This window comes from Sinohyriopsis cumingii, unplaced genomic scaffold (genome assembly GCF_028554795.1).
Source record: "Sinohyriopsis cumingii isolate HCF-2022 unplaced genomic scaffold, ASM2855479v2 utg001311l, whole genome shotgun sequence".
NCBI lineage: Eukaryota > Metazoa > Mollusca > Bivalvia > Unionida > Unionidae > Sinohyriopsis > Sinohyriopsis cumingii.
Window position 1 is genome coordinate 648,615 of NW_028315981.1, and position 16,945 is coordinate 665,559.

Below are 16,945 nucleotides of genomic sequence, written 5' to 3' on the forward strand. Positions count from 1 at the left end.
CGTGTAGTTTAAAAAAGTATGGTACCTGAGAAATTCAAGATGGCCTGCACAAACTAATAAAAGGATTTCTTACGATTGATGGATTATGAACTTCTAATTTTGGACTACATCATCTATAGGACATATCTATGCAGGCGTACACATTTTTTCTGGCGGTGTTGTTCCTATTGCCAATGAGATTTCAACAACATTTTTTTGTGGGGCTTAATACTGACACTATCTGACGAGTCTGCCTGTCAGCAACCGATGCCATCATTAATACACTATGTAATAGAGACGAATGTACTGATGGATATATTTGTATGTCTGTCTGTCTCTGTATCTCAATGTAAACGTTTCTAGTATTCAAAAAAAAAAAAAAAATGGTACAGAAGTGTTCATTCCTAGTTTGAATATTACAGTTTTTAATATTTTTCATGTCATGAAAATAATGCATACATTTGTTGATATTTCATTTTCGTCTTGTTTTATGGTTATAACATTCACAGCAATTGAAATATTACAAAACGGGTTACACATTACGTTGACGTGTGTTTCATTTGTAAATAATTTCTACGTTTTGGGTATTTGCTTGTCATTATGAAAAGAAAAAGATATATAAAAAAGAACATTGGGCAATTTTAGCGTTTCCCGCATTTATCTTTATTTCCTAAGCACAGGAAATATTTTTATATAATAACGACAGTTGGTTTATGCATGTAGTCTGAGTACTAACTGCAAATGTCGGTCGCCGCTACCATTTTGCGCTCCAGGCAGTGGGTGGTAGGAAATTACAAGTTTATTTTGACGTGAATGCATAAATGACAAATACAAAATTCATAACATAAACCTTTAGTATAAGAGCTATCAAAATAAACTGTTTTGTCATAGACCTCATCGATAAATTACATGTCTCATAAAAATGCATCTTTGATCATTTATACGTGAATTTCGCGCTAAATTTCTTCACATTCGCAAAGAAGCAAAGCAGTTTGTCATCGTAAAATACCTCCAAAAATACCTGACAAGGGTTTGAATAAATTGGAGTCATAAATAAATTGTTTTGCCATTGTAATGAGAACCTAAACAGTTATTTCAGAACGTCCCCAGTTCACAGTTGTTTAGATCTGTACAATGTCCTAGTAATATCGTAATGGTGTACCAACAACTATGCCACTTTCACCCATGAATGACCTTTTCACGTTATAAATAATAACACAGTGAACTCTCCCCCGGATTCTCCAAATGTGTATTTATGATCATTTACGGGTTGAGTACTTGACACGTATTCAAAAATTATGTTACCCAGATATACTGCGGACCTTGAAGACTCAAAACTGAGCGATATCACCCAGTTGTAAAACGTGCTCTGTAGTAACAAAGCAGTCCGAGCTGATTCAGCTGTACACTGGACCCAGCAGTCACAAACAAATGCTCGGAGTAACCCAGTTGTTAATAAGGATATTTAGTCACATAACTGCCCGAGGCTGCCCATTTGTAAAGCGGACTGTTCAGTTGTACAAATGCATGAAGATACTCAGTTGTAAAATAGGCCGTAAGTTGTAAATTGAACCCTGTAGTCACAAAACTGCCTGATGTCACACAGTGTGTAACACAGATTCTGAAGTCACAAACTGCTTAAGTTTACCTTGTGGTAATGTGGCCCGATGCTACACAGTTGCAACGCGGGCTTTGTAGTCACATAAATACCAGAGCTTACCTATTTGTAAAACGGGACAAGTAAGCATAAATAAACTACCTTGTCACCCAGTTGCAACGCGGGCATTTTGGTCAAAAATTGCTTAAGGTTCCCCACTTGTAACGCGGGCCAATAGTCATAAACCTGAATAGCTTACCTAGTTGTAATGCGGGCCCCGTAGTAATAAAACTATCTGCTGTCGCCCAGTTGAAAAGCGGACCATTTGGTCACAAGATTACCAGGCTGTAAAGTGAACCCTGTAGTCATAAGCGTCACGAGTTTACCAGTGGTAAATCAGACACTTTAGTTTTAGAACGTTCAGGTCACCCTGTTATTACATAACTGCCTGAGGTTACTCAAATGTACCCAGTTTCTGCTTTATTCCCTTTTGTATAGTTCCATGTTTGTATAAGTCAATCAACTCAAACGTATTCAAACAAAGTTGAATTTGCGTACAGCATTTCCCATTTAAATCTCCGAAATAGCTGGAACCAATAAAATATGTCGGGCATTTATAGTGACTCATGTAAAAGTAGGTCATTTCTTGATAATGAAAATGGAGTTACTAACATGTATTTCGGTAAGATATTTGGAACCTTTGTGATTTGGAATTGTCATTCAGATTTCACTGGTTTTAGCAAAATATGTTAAATATCTCACTCAAAATGAATGCTAAATGTATACTATCAATTGTTTGTTATGTGCTCAATGCTATACTCCATCTAGACTCTGAACAATAAAAATCAATCCGTTTATCTCTTATCGTAGGAATATTTTGTCGCTCCAGTTTAATGCTTTACAAGAAACGTTTTGCTATGGTACCTGGTTTATATGGCCGACTCTCTTTGTCACAGTTGCACATATCACATTTCACCCTATACATTGATACAAATTTTTTAAACTTGGGAAGTCCAGACTCGGGGAACTAAGCATGGTGCTGGATACTTCCTTTAGTGCGTGAAATTTTTAACGAAAAATACATTTCTCAAAATGACACCTCTGCTGATTTTTGTTTGGTATATCAAGCTATTTAGTAGAAATATTTATAGTCAGAACCTTCTCTCTCTCGCTTGTACACATAAACAGATACACGCACACCCAATGGTCCAGATATGGTTGGGGTTTCTAGTTTATTATAAGATTAACAATGGATTACAATCTATATGATTGGTAATATATTGTCCAGTTTAATTGAACACTATTGGGAATGTAACACATATGTTTCTGGTAGTATCACATTGATCCTTCAAGTCCCTGAATCAGGTCCTCTGGTATTTCATTCTTTAACAATTCCAGTGTTTTCTTCCACAAGGCTTCCTGCTTGGTCCTCTCTCTGAAGAATAAATTTATCGTGTAAGGACGATGCAATAATTTATGATTCCCGCTTGCTCTTTTGAAGGGTATAGGAAAGATAGTCGAAACACGTGTGAAGATTTTAGCCAGAGGGCACAGACTCTTTCTGGAATGGACCTGCAAATATTAGCACGCGCGTACGTTCTAACAGACACACATACTATTTTTTGAATCGTGTATATAAAAATGTATATTGAATAGTTCAGTCTGATCTGTCAAACAGTGTATGAAGTCAGAAAGGTGGCAGTGGACAGTTTTATAACTTGGTCCCAGTCAGATTCCTTAACTTCGAATTTTGATGCGATATTTTCAGCTATTATTGTTAAACAATTAAAGATGTGGATATTTTGTGAATTAAATGTTCCGTGCTTGTGGTTTTCTCAAACGTGATGATAGGCATGTACACATCCCATAGTCACTTCGCAACATGTGGGCACTAAAATACCAATTGTCGGCTAGGATGCAAAGCTAGCAACTCGTATCAGTAAGGAATGTGTGTCCAATGCATAATAAGAATATATTTTTTTTTAAAAGTTTTGATGGCAACTATTATGAATTTAATCAAGCTATTAAGTACACAATGTTTTTAAGAAATATCACCCAGGGAATTGGTTGCATTTGCACTGTGAGCATCGCTTGGTGTCTAACATGACCTTCAGACAAAAAAAAAAAGATGCATGTATACATTTTGGGGGTTGGAGTGCATAAACTTCTTTTTCTATTAGCAATGTTAGTGACTTGTCAGGTCGAGAATAACACTCTTATGTTTTGTTTTATTATATCTATCCCTTCTGACCTCACCTGTGTATTTTTTATGAATGTTTATTTTAGGCAGATGGGTGCAGCATAAAGACTGTCTGTTGCACCCAAAGGAAATTTATTCATTATGTTCAAATCGCTCATTGCCAAAGAGAGATAACTCTAGTTCAACAGCCGTTAGCTGGCAATTGGCTAATGGTCTTTTATCAATGTTCTTTGAAATATACTGGAACAGAAGAAAAAAAATATAAATACTTATATTTATTATCAAGAGATGAAACGTAAATTATCCGAACAATATCGAGGATTACATAATGACCTACTAGTATTTCAAATATTATTCAAACTGATTTGTCGTTATCTTTCTCAACATTAGAAAGGGCGACCAAGAAAGGATATGCTGATCAAAATAAATCATATTCTGGACCCGTCCTCCCCCATACCAAAAACAAATTAACTGTAAGATTGTAACGTTTTAAAAATACTGTAAATCTTTATCAATGACAACATTTTGTATAATTATCAAATTGATTTCTCACCTAGCTTCCGCTGTTGAATACCCGCCTTCAAGGCTCTTGAAGTAGACACCACCTACTCCCTTTAGGTCTGGGTTAACCACGGCATTTATAATGGGAAGGGCTCCATCTATAGGAGTCTTCATCTGCCCTGAAAATACACAATGAGTAGTTTGCAACTTTCGGAAAGCAGCAACTTGCATCGAGTGCACAAGAACAGAGTTTATGTAACAGGTAGAACTGAGGTTATGGAATTAAGTATACTAACACCCCTGACCTCGACCACTTCTTCTAGTAGGCGAAATCCTTTTCATGTTTAGCACGTCTGGTTTCGAAGTCACCCACTAGCTTTTATTAGTAATAAACAGAAAAACTATTGAGAATACCGATTCACCTTATTTAAAAACGGCAAGTGAACAATTATCTAGGTTTAAGATGTGACCCCTCACAAATTTCGAGTTAACATTTTTACACCCTATGGTAGTCCGATAAATCACCCCCCAAAATCTAAGTTGTATGTGGGTATGATGTCATCTGTTCATTGAAATGTGCAATTTAGTTGCATGTAAATCTTTCCGGAACAAGCTGGTTTACGCTTTAGACAGATACCGGTAATTGGTAATATCCATATCTAGCGCTTAATTCAAAATGACCACAGGACAGAGTGTTATGCTATCCACGTGGATTTACAAGTCACCAAACATAGGATTTGCTCTGGAAATATAACGTACGTTTCACAAAAAGAAACCTTCATCCGACGGTAGCTCCTGCCTCCACAGCCGCAATAAATACCGGTAAGTATTTAAAATGTACACCTATGTTTGCACCGAAATCGGCTGCTAAAGTTAGCAATTTTTATTGATATGGCGATATCATCCCCTAAAACACCAATCAATAACATCACAGGCGATTTATCGGCCTAACCATATGGTCTTTCAGCCACTTATAACTCATATCACCGTAAAGAAAACATTTTAAATATTTCCACAGTGTACGATTTAAATGCCTTACTGATCAGTGATGTCCACTTTTGCTTGATGTTTCTCCGTTGCATTGAGTCTTCTTTATTGATCTAGTTTGCACGATATACGCATTAGGCATTTGCTGCAAATTTAACAAAGTCCAGAGTAGAAATTAACCACCAGTCAAAATTGAATGTAATCCATTTACCGTGTGCAATACCGGAAATACATACCCTCCAAACTGTAATCAACCAGACTGGGTACGAATCAATGAAAATGTGACCTTTACTCTCCTACGAGTTATGAGCGGTTGAAGGTGTGAGAAAATAAGCAATGAGCCGTAGAGGAGTTAAATTTCGAATCTAGCGAGCTAATTATTGTATTTTGATTTGGAGAAGAAGGGCGGTTGCTATTAAACGTATTCATTTTTACGAACAAAAAAAAAAAAACATAGTGTATATCCTAGAGGTCAAGTGAACTTGTGATGTGCTTCTGATTCTTTGTCGTTCGTCGAGTGTCCGTCAACCATGGTATCTCTCAACACATCTTGATTAAACTTACATCAGGGCTCGGGATAGCTTTAATAAGCCTTAAAACAACCAACACCGAAGCAAAATTGAGTACCTAAAGCTTTGGCTATCCCATTTAATCGTGTCATGAGTCGATAATCCTGAAAATTCCTGGAGATTTCGGTGTCCACCAGCCCTGGATGCAGACTGTTGACTGAGATATTGGACCCTTTGAGTCGTCTGTGCATGCTATGCATCTGCATGATCTAAAAAAATAAACAAATATATAACGGGGCAAATAATACATTCAAGAACGGATAGCTATAGCACAAATACTGCAACATTTTTATCTTCAGTACAAAATGTCTTTACTGAAAACTGCCTGCTTATGTTAAAGCAATATTTCTATCGTTAGGATAGCGCAAGTGACGGTTGCCTTCTTCCATGCTCAATTATACACGTTATCGGTGACAACTCGTTATATAAGGCACTTTTAACGAAACAGTCTACATTTAGTATCATCACTTGAATAATATAATTTGTACGCGGTAACGTGATAGAAAACAGTTATAATTTATTGTCAGTAGAAAGACATTGTCAATATGGCGTCAGAAGCTTATTGCTAGATGTGAACATGCATTACTGAGATTCAGTCAAACCAAGGATTTAGTAGTTGATTTCAGTTTTAGAAAAGTATCCTTCGTCTGACATTTATTTTGCAGAAGTCCACGGAGCAATGCGTTCTGAGATCCGAGTTTTGGTGTAAGGTATATGACTTTAAAACTATTTTTATATGATCGGGCTGGTTTGAACTTGTTTGAACGTGTGCAATTTTGTCACGTCCACTATACTCAAACATCGGCATTATATGTGACTACTGAGTTTGTTTCGTTCTCATCAAACTCATATTTCTTTACATAATTCGGAATTAATTCACAGTTGTGTAAGTTTATCACGAAATAATGACGCGTACTCCTTTCTTTTTTCTTTCTCTTCAGTGGAGATGTTTGGAAGAGTACTCAGGAATGTATTTGAAAGCGAGAGCTGTAATACCTATCACTGGGTACGTCTAACGTTTGCAAATAATATATAGCAAGTTTGCCAGGTGCAAACATTTGCAAGAGCAATTGGGCTCAAACAAGCCCTTCTTGTTCCGGCAACCGAAAGCTTAGTGGGAAATATGAATGATTATTGTATATTAAGACTCTTACCACTACTCCAGCCCAGAATAAAATTTTTTTAAAAAGAAAAAATCTTAATATTAAATTGAAGTTGCGCTTTTTTTTTGTATGCTCATTATACAGATAAAAATGCTCTTCGTACCATGTAGTAATTTACAAGAGTAAATGCAATAAAAAATCTTACCTGGTAAAACGTCACTCGTTCTACTATCCAGGTTTACTTCATAAGGTGATAAAAAAGATGTTCTATAAATCTTAGATCTCTACAGAATCGAGGTCGGACGTCTTTCATATAGCTCTTGCTTCATGCGGACGTACTGAGATTTTCAACCAAGCAGATTTATGTTTAAAAATATTAATTTTTTGTTGAATTGTTTCAAAAACTCAACGGAATACATTTGTTGGCAGAGAACCAGGTTTATAGATGTTAGGTTTAGGCTTTGAAAAACAATTCTTATATGATCAGGCTTATTCAAACCAATTAGGAACGTGTGGTTTTGTGATGTTAGCTCCTTTTCAAGCATCCGCACGTGCCAAAACTATAGTATACGTTTTTATCTTACAAGTATATTCATAATTTATAGACAAAACACCAATAATTATTTCCTCTAATATCTCGTGAAGGAAAAATTGTTATACAGGGAAAACGGTTTCAACAGCGCAAGACTTTGAACGGTTGGGATTTAAATGATCCTATCCAATTTTGTTAAGTGCGAACGCCGTCCTGCATGCTCCAGCAAACATTTGCTCAAGAAACACACCGTGAATAATTGTTATATATAATATAATAATACAAGCTATTAATGTTTTGACCTCATCTAAAAGTGAAAGCTAACTTTGACATCAATATCAATGAATGAATACAAACAAGGCTTGTACCTGGTACAATTTGGACCTCCCGTAATAGTCCCATCTCCCGAATTTCTCTGGATCTCCACTGTAGTTCATCTTGTTCAGGTCAAATTTACAGGCTCTGTGAGCATCACTGGAAACCAGCACGATCCTACAATCCTCTCCAGACTTTCTCATAATCGGCAGCAAGTGTGCAATTATGATGAAGTGACTCAAGTAATTCACCTGAAAGGATACATTTGTGAAATACGTATATACATTGTGTTGAATGTATACTATTTTTCACTAAAATGACGACACGTGTACGTACCTGTAACATAACTTCAAACCCGTCTTCTGTTTTCGCTGAAAAGTATGGAAATATTCATTGAGTTTTTATAACTATTGATGAATGTCATGTAGACAACAAGGTGTGTGTTTTTGAATCGCGTAATGTTTCAACTTTAGATAAACAATTAATTTAATAAAAAAATATGTTCATGCCATTTAAACAAAAAAGACGTAATTTCATTTGTGTACTTCAATTTCTTTGTGCCTAATGGTGCTAACGAGCTTCTTTTATGATCAAAAGCGTCTAAGTGAAATAATTAACATATGTATGCAAATTTGAATATTTGCTGTTCGGCTTTTCGGCTACAAATTTTCACTTACGTAATCGTGTAGAAATATTTTTGTCAAACATGCCCAAGTCGAACAATTATAATATATGTGAAAATAATTGAAGAAGAAAAAGATTCTGTAATAGCCTGAAAATCTAATACGTCGCCTGCATATAAGAGTTACCAAAATATGATTAACAACGTTGAGGGATTTATGTAATATTTATAACAATCTTTTCGGGACTGACGGACGCTCAGATATACAGAATGGATGGAAGGAAGGGCATGTAGAAGATATAAGTCAAGATGTACCAGATACAAGCCTTGGGCTCAAAATGTAATGTCCTACATTTATTTACGCCTTAGATATTAATGGCCATTTCAACTAAGTAGGTTATGTAACCGCTTCTTTAATCAAAGATAAATATAATAAAATAAATGTATCGGTTATAAAGTACGTACCATAAGGAATAAATAAAACATGCCCTTACAAAAATAAGTTTACACACGTATTTTCATATCAAACTGTCTTCCATTAGAGAGTTGAAAAAATAATATTCAACATATAAAGCAAATATGGTGGACAGCAAAGCCTTGCAAAGCATTTTAATCAGGATAATAGTTTTGTGTCCACACTACTTGCAGTGGGGGCATATTGATTTGACCATCTACATTCGGCACTCCGTCCCGATGAGTTTGTTATAATGATTCCAAAACAATAATCAAGAACAGCAGAGGAATGAAGTTTTGCTTATCCATATATAGATGACATGGTTAAATTTCAAGGGCATTAAATCAAAGTGCAATATTTTTGGGCATTTTTAATTTGCTAAATTTGCACATTAGTTTCCCCCAAACCATATTTCACAAGAGTAAGCAGAAAATAATTTAGGTAAACAAAATTGGATTTAATATACTTATTTATAGATGACCACAAAATATGTTCATGCTATTGAAGTAACTTTCTGCTTCTTTTTTTTCAGATACGTTTTGAAAATATTTTGAACACTTGCAGTTTGTACAAAGAAATACTTATTAGCACAAAAGCCATTTAAGATGGACGAATGGTACTTTATAATACTTTGTTTCGTATATTTATGTCCTGATTATATTTCCTTGTATATTATAATAATTCTTCAGTTTTCAAGACATTTAACAACGTTGTGACTTAGACCTTGTTGACGATAACCTCGTAAGAAAGAATAAGCACAAAAAACTTGATAAACAATTCAACTTAGATAGGCAAGTTTGCATGCATATGTATAGGACGTGAATCTGATTAGATTTTAAAGTCATTATTGTAATATAAGTAAACTGCTAATAAGTCCATGTCATATATCAAAATTCAAACAAAGATTACCAGCTTGGAAATAAAAAGCTTCATTTCCTTGAGAGAAATAAAAGCGATTTGAAAATACCAGTAATATGACGATCTTTTTATTTGGACCTAACAATTTACAAACGAAATGTTAGTGTCACGGGCTCAAGATGATATTTGTTACACGCAGTGACGTTACCAAGTTTGGAACAAAACACATTCTTCATGAATTTAAACCTTTTCTCTGCAAGGTATAATTCACTCATTGTTTCGAATTTTGATTGCAGACTACTGAAGGCTTAATGGACATCAGGATTTAGGTCCAACACTTGCCTTCCTATATTGACACATGGTATTCCTTGTTCTACACTTTTCATTTACATGTATGAAGATAACATTTGTGGGCTGTGTCTAGTTGTATATACCATAATGACTTGTCGCCGGTTTGTTATGTCTTAGCATGAATAACGTACCGGACATAATTATGACCTATTTACATGTTACCTGTCCCCTGCCGCCTATTATACTCTGACAAAGGCTTTTGTAAAATATATTTATTATTCTTTATATGAAGAGCCAGAAAAATGGTATAATATGCTATTATTTAGGTTTTTGAACTTTTCTTTCAAAGGAATGAACCCAACTTACTGAATGGCACGAGCGCCACGCCAGCATTACAGACCAGCACGTGCAATGCTCTTCCAGATGACTTGTACGCTTCTATGAAGCCCCTGACAGACTTAAAGGAGCCAAGGTCCAATTCCATGAAATCCATGGACAAGCTTTCCGTTTCAAAAATGACAGGTGTTCCTTTGTCTTTTTCCGCCTGGAATTCTTGCTGTATCTTATGCATGGCCTGAAATTATTTTAACATACTGGAACAACTTAACTGATGACAAAAAAAAAAAATAATTAAAATCGTTGCTTTTCCTAAATAGATGAGTTATTAAATTCACCATTTTAAGTCTTTAGACTCATATATAAAATTGTCCTTGCATAGTCAAGGAGCATTTATTTTTTTGCCAAGAGAAAACGAAAACAACTTTGAGTTTGAAAGGTGGGTAAAAGAGGAATTGAAAGAATAGAAGATGGCACACATTTCCACACAACAATATAACACATATTTTGAAATGGAGAGTCAAATTATATTTGTTAGAAAAAATAAAAACTAGTGGACAATTTTTTTTTACCTCCGCTTATTTTTGAGTGAAAACCAGCCTGTTCATTAGCAGATAGGTATTTATAGGTTAATGCATTTGTATGGGAAAATATGAACGGGTTTTTCAGATGGAAATACTGCACGACCTTGGAAGTGCAGTATATTCATCTGACAAAACGAGTTCATATTTTCCCATAAAAATGCAGTAACCTTTTTCTTATATCCTCATTTTCTTATTCTACCTAAGTTTTAATTATACAAACAAAAATACACTACAAGAAACAAAGTAATTGAAAGTATGCCGTATTCCAAACTAAATACACAAGCGCAGATTCATCTTTACACAACAACAATATTAGTAATGCGCACATAACTCCGCCCAGATAAATCTGAATTTAGTCGCGCGCTAGACATAACTCTCGAAAGAAAATGGTGTTTTGGTCAACTAGCATTGAAATTTTGAGTCATATTGTGAACGAATGCGAATTGCAACAATTTTTCCATTTGATCTGGAATGAATAGATGTTTGTATTTTTGCAGTTTCTACGAAATTTTGTGATTATGGACTGGTTTTATCTATACCAATTCTACAATTCTACTTGAAGTACATCGGATTTGAGCGGTGACGGAGCAGCGTGTTGACATCTGCAAGTGTGTTTCTGTTTTGTCATTGAATGTTAAAATCATAATGTAGCAAAAATATGAAATTATCAAAAAGACGCTATGGAATATAATGTTTATTTCATTTCGAGTGCAGTGGGGTGCAGGGCGAGTGGTCTAAAGCGCTTTCCGTTATGGATCACTGCCATCTCACCTCTGTTTGCATGGGTTCGAATCTCGGATTCGGCTAATGTGGGTATGTGAGAAAGCTTGCCAGTAGCTTCTCGTGGGTCGGTGATTCTTTCCGGGATTTTCCGGGTTCTTCCTCCACCATTAATACTGGCCGCCATGTATAGCCTATCGTGTGCTGAAAAATGGCGTTAAACCATACAACAACAACAACAGTAAGGAGGATGTGATTGCAATTATAGTCGAAATTACAATACAATTTCGAAATGTGCAATCAAGCTTGAGAACCCATGACATGGCTCATGTAATTCGGATTTGCAGAACTAAGAAAATACATTTTGAGGAAACTCAGTATTTAAAACAGTAAGTATAATTTTTTACCATTCTTATTTCCAGCAAAAGAAGATAGTTTATGCCTTGTCATTTGCATGTTATTTGTAGAAACCCAGCAATTTTATGAAATCTGACGTCTATCGCCCGCCCAGATTCGAAAAATTGTATCCAAAATGGTTAACGCAGAATGTGGCAAATCAGCTGATATGTGGCAGTCCGCGAAACATCTGCTTTAGTTCATTCCGAAACAAACTTAATCAACCTAAACGTAAGGCGCCTACAACGTGGATGTACATCATTTGTTTACAAAGTAGTTATCATACAGCAATCGCTGAACATTTCTGATGTCACCTTCGGTCACCTGCTTCGTTTAAACTTTTTTTTTGAGTCTGTGAATTCATTTACATTGTCAGCTTCGGCATCTCCACTTTCAAATGGCTCAAACATTTGGCCTATTTCATCCACAGACAAATAAAATAATCAAAAATGATGGCGTCTGCGTCCATTGTTTGTTTACAAATTGCAAGTAGTTCCTTTATTTACATGAATTACACGTGAGTTCAATATTGTAAAATACTGCACGATTCTGACAAAGTAGAAGTTAACGAAGAAAAAAAATGAACATATAATAATACCATATATAGTATATATCTCAGGAAAGATTTCGAAGAAAAATTAATTGAATAGTGATATTTTCATGTTTTAAATGGCACTATATATATAAGATATAGTTAAAGCACGTCACGTGTTACTAATTTGTCTTTCCTCTCATCGAATACCATCATGTCAACTATTAGTCACTCTCCAAGAGACTGAGGGACAGCAAAACGAGTTGCGGTAGTCAGACATAAAATGCAGACGCTGGAGCTGGCATGGATCTTGATTTTCACCTCCAAAACATTCGGTTCCGTGACCAGTTGAGAGAGGGTTTGATAGCAAAGGAGATGTACATACCTTTTCAGCCCTTTCTTTTGACCTGCACGCCATTATCACAGTGGCTCCCATCATAGCAATCCATTTTGCTGCCTCGTATCCTATACCTGTCATTGGTAAACGCTTATGTAAATTTATGGGATTGTTATTGCTAGCTTAAATATCTTATCATATCTATGCATATTTAATATAAAGTTAACATCAGGAGAGCTTCCCGGTGGATTTTCCAGCAAATTGACGTTTTGATGCTTGCTTGTGGTTTTCTTGGGTGGGGACGTTACAAGTGTCTATTCTGCTAGTTTCATGTGCCTGAACGCATTCATAATTTGACACCTAAATACCATTTACTGTTCTTATCTTGTTGACTGCTGTTGCTGTAGATTTGATGGATCTAAGATGGCCTGAATAGCATTTGAGATTCAGACTTGTAGAGACGTTTCAAAGCAAAACTTTAGATTATTTCTGAAGTATACAATTCAGCTTTGTGGGACACAGGCTGAAAAACTGGGTCACTGAAATGTCAAAAGTTCTATTGTCATTCTGACAGACATATTATGGATTGAAATGCTACTTTGGAATGTTAAATAAAATCAATGTGCCCGCATAAGGCAATCCTTCCCTGATCCGTTGCAGAATAATTCGTTAGTACAGATCATTTCGTGCATTGTTCATTGTTATCAGTCACTTAAAAAAAAAGTAATCGCGTTTTCGCTGAACTCGACACATAATGATAATCTGAACATTGATTCCTCTTTTTCTCTGTCTCCAAAATTCAGACATTTTTAAAGCTGGATTATATTAAGTATTTCTATTTTTACAAACTGTCATTTTCCACGAAACGTCTTGCGACGACATCTTATGGTATCGCTGTTGTGCTAAATATTCGTTGATGATAAACTAACCGCTCTGGTGGCCTAGTGGTTAGTGCGTCCGCAAGGGATGCGGGAGGTCGTGGGTTTGATCCTCGGCCGCGTCATACCAAACACCTATATCAATGGTATTAACAGCTGCCTCGCTTGGCACTCAGCATTAAGAGGTTAGTTTTAGGACTGGCCGACCTGGTGTCAGGATAATGTGACTGGGTGGGACATCATGTTACATGTCTGCGGTATGATGCCCCAGTGCTAGAGATCGCTATAAACTGCCACACTTCAGACATCGTAGCAATATGACTAAAAATTGTTAAAGCTACGTTAAAAATCCAATCACACACACACACACTGATAACTAACTGGAATAAAATATATATTACATGACTAGTGCAAGACTTGCGCTATTACTTGATCATGGTTGTAATATAGACTCCGGACTGTATTTGAAACTCTGAACGAGGCTGGAATCCCCCCATGATAACTCGAAAGTATGATATATCTTGTGTATAAGTACTTCGCTTTAGCAACGGTTACTTTCACTGCTCTGCTTGTAACATAAGGTGAAACAATACGCGAGAGAGAGAGAGAGAGAGAAAGAGAGAGAGAGTTAACAGTACAGATCAATCTATGCAATTCAGGATTATTATCCTGTGATACTGATACAATCTTATTCAAAATAAAACTCTTATATTGTACACTTCAATATTAATCTGAAATGACACTAAACGGTTTCCGTACTTTACTAACCTGACAGTTGGAATTCGTACTTGTATACAACTGACTGATTTTGATTCGGGTCGGGTTATGAGACCCGGCCATGTACAGCCGTACTTGTAAATAAACCTAAGCAAACATAATTACTCGGAAAGGTTGAATCTAAAGTTCTAGCACAAGTTCATTTCTTTTATATTGTGCCAATCTGGTAGCATTATAGTGTATGTTAGTCACAGTGGCGACTGAAAACTATTCCTTAATGTTAGACAATGAATTTATCACGGTATATTAAGCCCATGGTAGCCCGAACTAGGGCCCATTTCAGCAACGATGTACTTTCGTCTCCTCTGTCAGCGGATTGAAGATATAACGAATGCTATGCTTGCGATTTTTGAGAAAATAAATCATATTCCTATCGATATTATGCATGTATATCTCAATGAAAAGTCGTTCAAGTTTGCATGGCCGGCAAGAAAGTGGCTACCCTATGCCGATACTAAATGGTGTCGGCGAATTCCAACTTTTCGATAGGCAGTGGACGCTGACCCTACACCTCAACATAAATGTCTAAATATCAAAACGGTGTGGCAAGGGTCAGAGGACACTCGGACTAACAACATTAGTGCATGTGTTGTTAAATTCTGCCACGTATGTAGTATTATTAGATATCTACTTAAAGGTATACCCACTCTCTCTCTCTCTCTCTCTCTCTCTCTCACACACACACACACACACACACACATCGCATGAGCTTAATGTTAGATAGTGGTAGCTTCAAAGCGTTGTTTTATATTTTTTAAATAGTTGAATTCATGGAATATACTGCACCTTAATTTATCATGGCATGCATGGAACAAAATCATCGACTTTAATTGCTAAATACTACCAAAAACAATGCATTGTCTAAGATGAACCAAACTGTAGACAGACGTTGACATCTGCACGAGATTCCTCTCCTCTCATTAATCTAAAAGTAAACGTACAGTTGGTAACTCACTAATCAGTGGGAATCCACTGTTGATGTTGACTTTTATCTCTAATTTTCTCTATTACGAGACGATGCATTGTAAACCAATCAGAGGAAGGGAATACCGTGCAGATGTCAGCCTCTGTCTAGAATTTCACTCGACCTCAACGATGCATTTTGGTGGCATGTAGCAATAAAAGCCAGCGAAAATATTATTGCATGAATGGCAGGAACTATCTAAATGCCATACATCCTTTCGACGATCCAGAGAACAAAGTGCTAACGCTATCAAACACCGAGCTCTTGTGTAGCTGCGATGTCGTAGCCTCAACTTGATTTGTAAGGGTACTAATATTAGTACTAGCTCTTGGGGTACATACTTATATTAGTATTAGTCTCACGTACATACCTGTATTTGCACCAGTAATAACAACAATTTTGTCCTTTGGCAGCTTTACCACTGGGAATGATTGTTTTCCTCCCATTTTGTATCATATGGCATATACTGTCATGTGATCGGTAGCTACAGCTGTGTGATCAAAGTAGTAAACGATCACATAGCACATACCCTATGGGTGATTCGATTGATAAAAATTGTTTGTGACGATACGTACGCACTAATGTGTGCTCCAAATACCGAGTGCGGCTATAGGGAACCATTATGGCCGTCAGTGGTTCCAGATAGTATGGCAATCCATGAGGGTTATAAACGTTGAGTTTTATCAGTGCTGAAGTGTACGCTCTTCACTCGGCAGCCCATATAGACGTACTGAAAAAACAATAACAAATCGTTCTAATAAATTAGTAACGGATTATGCATGTGTTGAAACAGATTACTAATGCTTTATAAATCGTTATATAGGATTATTAAATTCGTTGTAAGGGACTATTAAACAGTTCTTTATTATTATTAAATAGTATGTTTGAAAGAATTAGTATTTCGTTATAAAATATTACTATTTTTTTAACAGTTGTATTTCGTCATAACTAACTACTGAAAGGGTTGCTAAACCGTTCGGATAGGTTACTGAATCATTATAAAAAATTAGTAAAACGTTATGACGGATGCAATCTTTTTCGAACAGAAATAGAATAAACACAAAGTTAAAGAACATTTCTTATTCCCGTTATAATGATTTGATTTAGAAATCTGTTATAACGTTTATCAAAATCGTCCAAACATTTTTATATTCCTTTAGAACAATTTTGAACTCGTTAGATGGACTTGTTATATCCGTTAAGATTTGCTGTTCGTTTGAACGATTCAGTATTTATGTTTACGGTACTACAATTCGTTTTCAGCATGTCAGTTCATTTACTTAAAATAGTTTTGTTTTACGGTAACACCTGCATGAATTATTATCGAGATTAAAGGATATGAAATAATGACTGAATTTTACGATATAAAAGATCTTTGTTCACTATGTAATATAATTTTTTTGAGATTTTCTT

At 35.8% G+C, this 16,945-nt stretch overlaps 1 protein-coding gene across 2 annotated transcripts; it reads right to left on the reverse strand.

Moving 5' to 3' along the window:
• Positions 1-615: 615 nt before the first annotated feature.
• LOC149772649 (WW domain-containing oxidoreductase-like) lies at positions 616-16,165 on the reverse strand. 2 transcript variants are annotated; one of them, XM_089947524.1, is made up of 8 exons: positions 15,903-16,165; positions 12,962-13,047; positions 10,375-10,582; positions 8,120-8,154; positions 7,837-8,034; positions 5,892-6,042; positions 4,330-4,456; positions 616-3,011 (listed from the first exon to the last, which is right to left on the reverse strand). In XM_089947524.1, exons 1-8 carry the CDS (start codon positions 15,976-15,978, stop codon positions 2,912-2,914), a joined length of 981 nt encoding a protein of 326 aa, XP_089803650.1. In that variant the 5' UTR covers positions 15,979-16,165; the 3' UTR covers positions 616-2,911. The 2 variants fall into 2 exon arrangements, with proteins under 2 accessions (XP_089803650.1, XP_089803651.1); XM_089947525.1 differs by lacking the exon at positions 12,962-13,047.
• Between the last annotated feature and the right edge of the window lie 780 nt (positions 16,166-16,945).

What these genes read in the sequence shown, in the direction of transcription:
- LOC149772649 (XM_089947524.1), bottom strand. Translation starts at nt 15,978, where the DNA reads ATGGGAGGAAAACAATCATTCCCAGTGGTAAAGCTGCCAAAGGACAAA. An exon ending in CAAAAGAAAGGGCTGAAAAG is followed by an intron (nt 10,583 to 12,961) that starts GTATGTACATCT and finishes AAATAATTTCAG; the next exon opens with GCCATGCATAAGATACAGCA. An exon ending in GGTTTGAAGTTATGTTACAG is followed by an intron (nt 8,035 to 8,119) that starts GTACGTACACGT and finishes GTATCCTTTCAG; the next exon opens with GTGAATTACTTGAGTCACTT.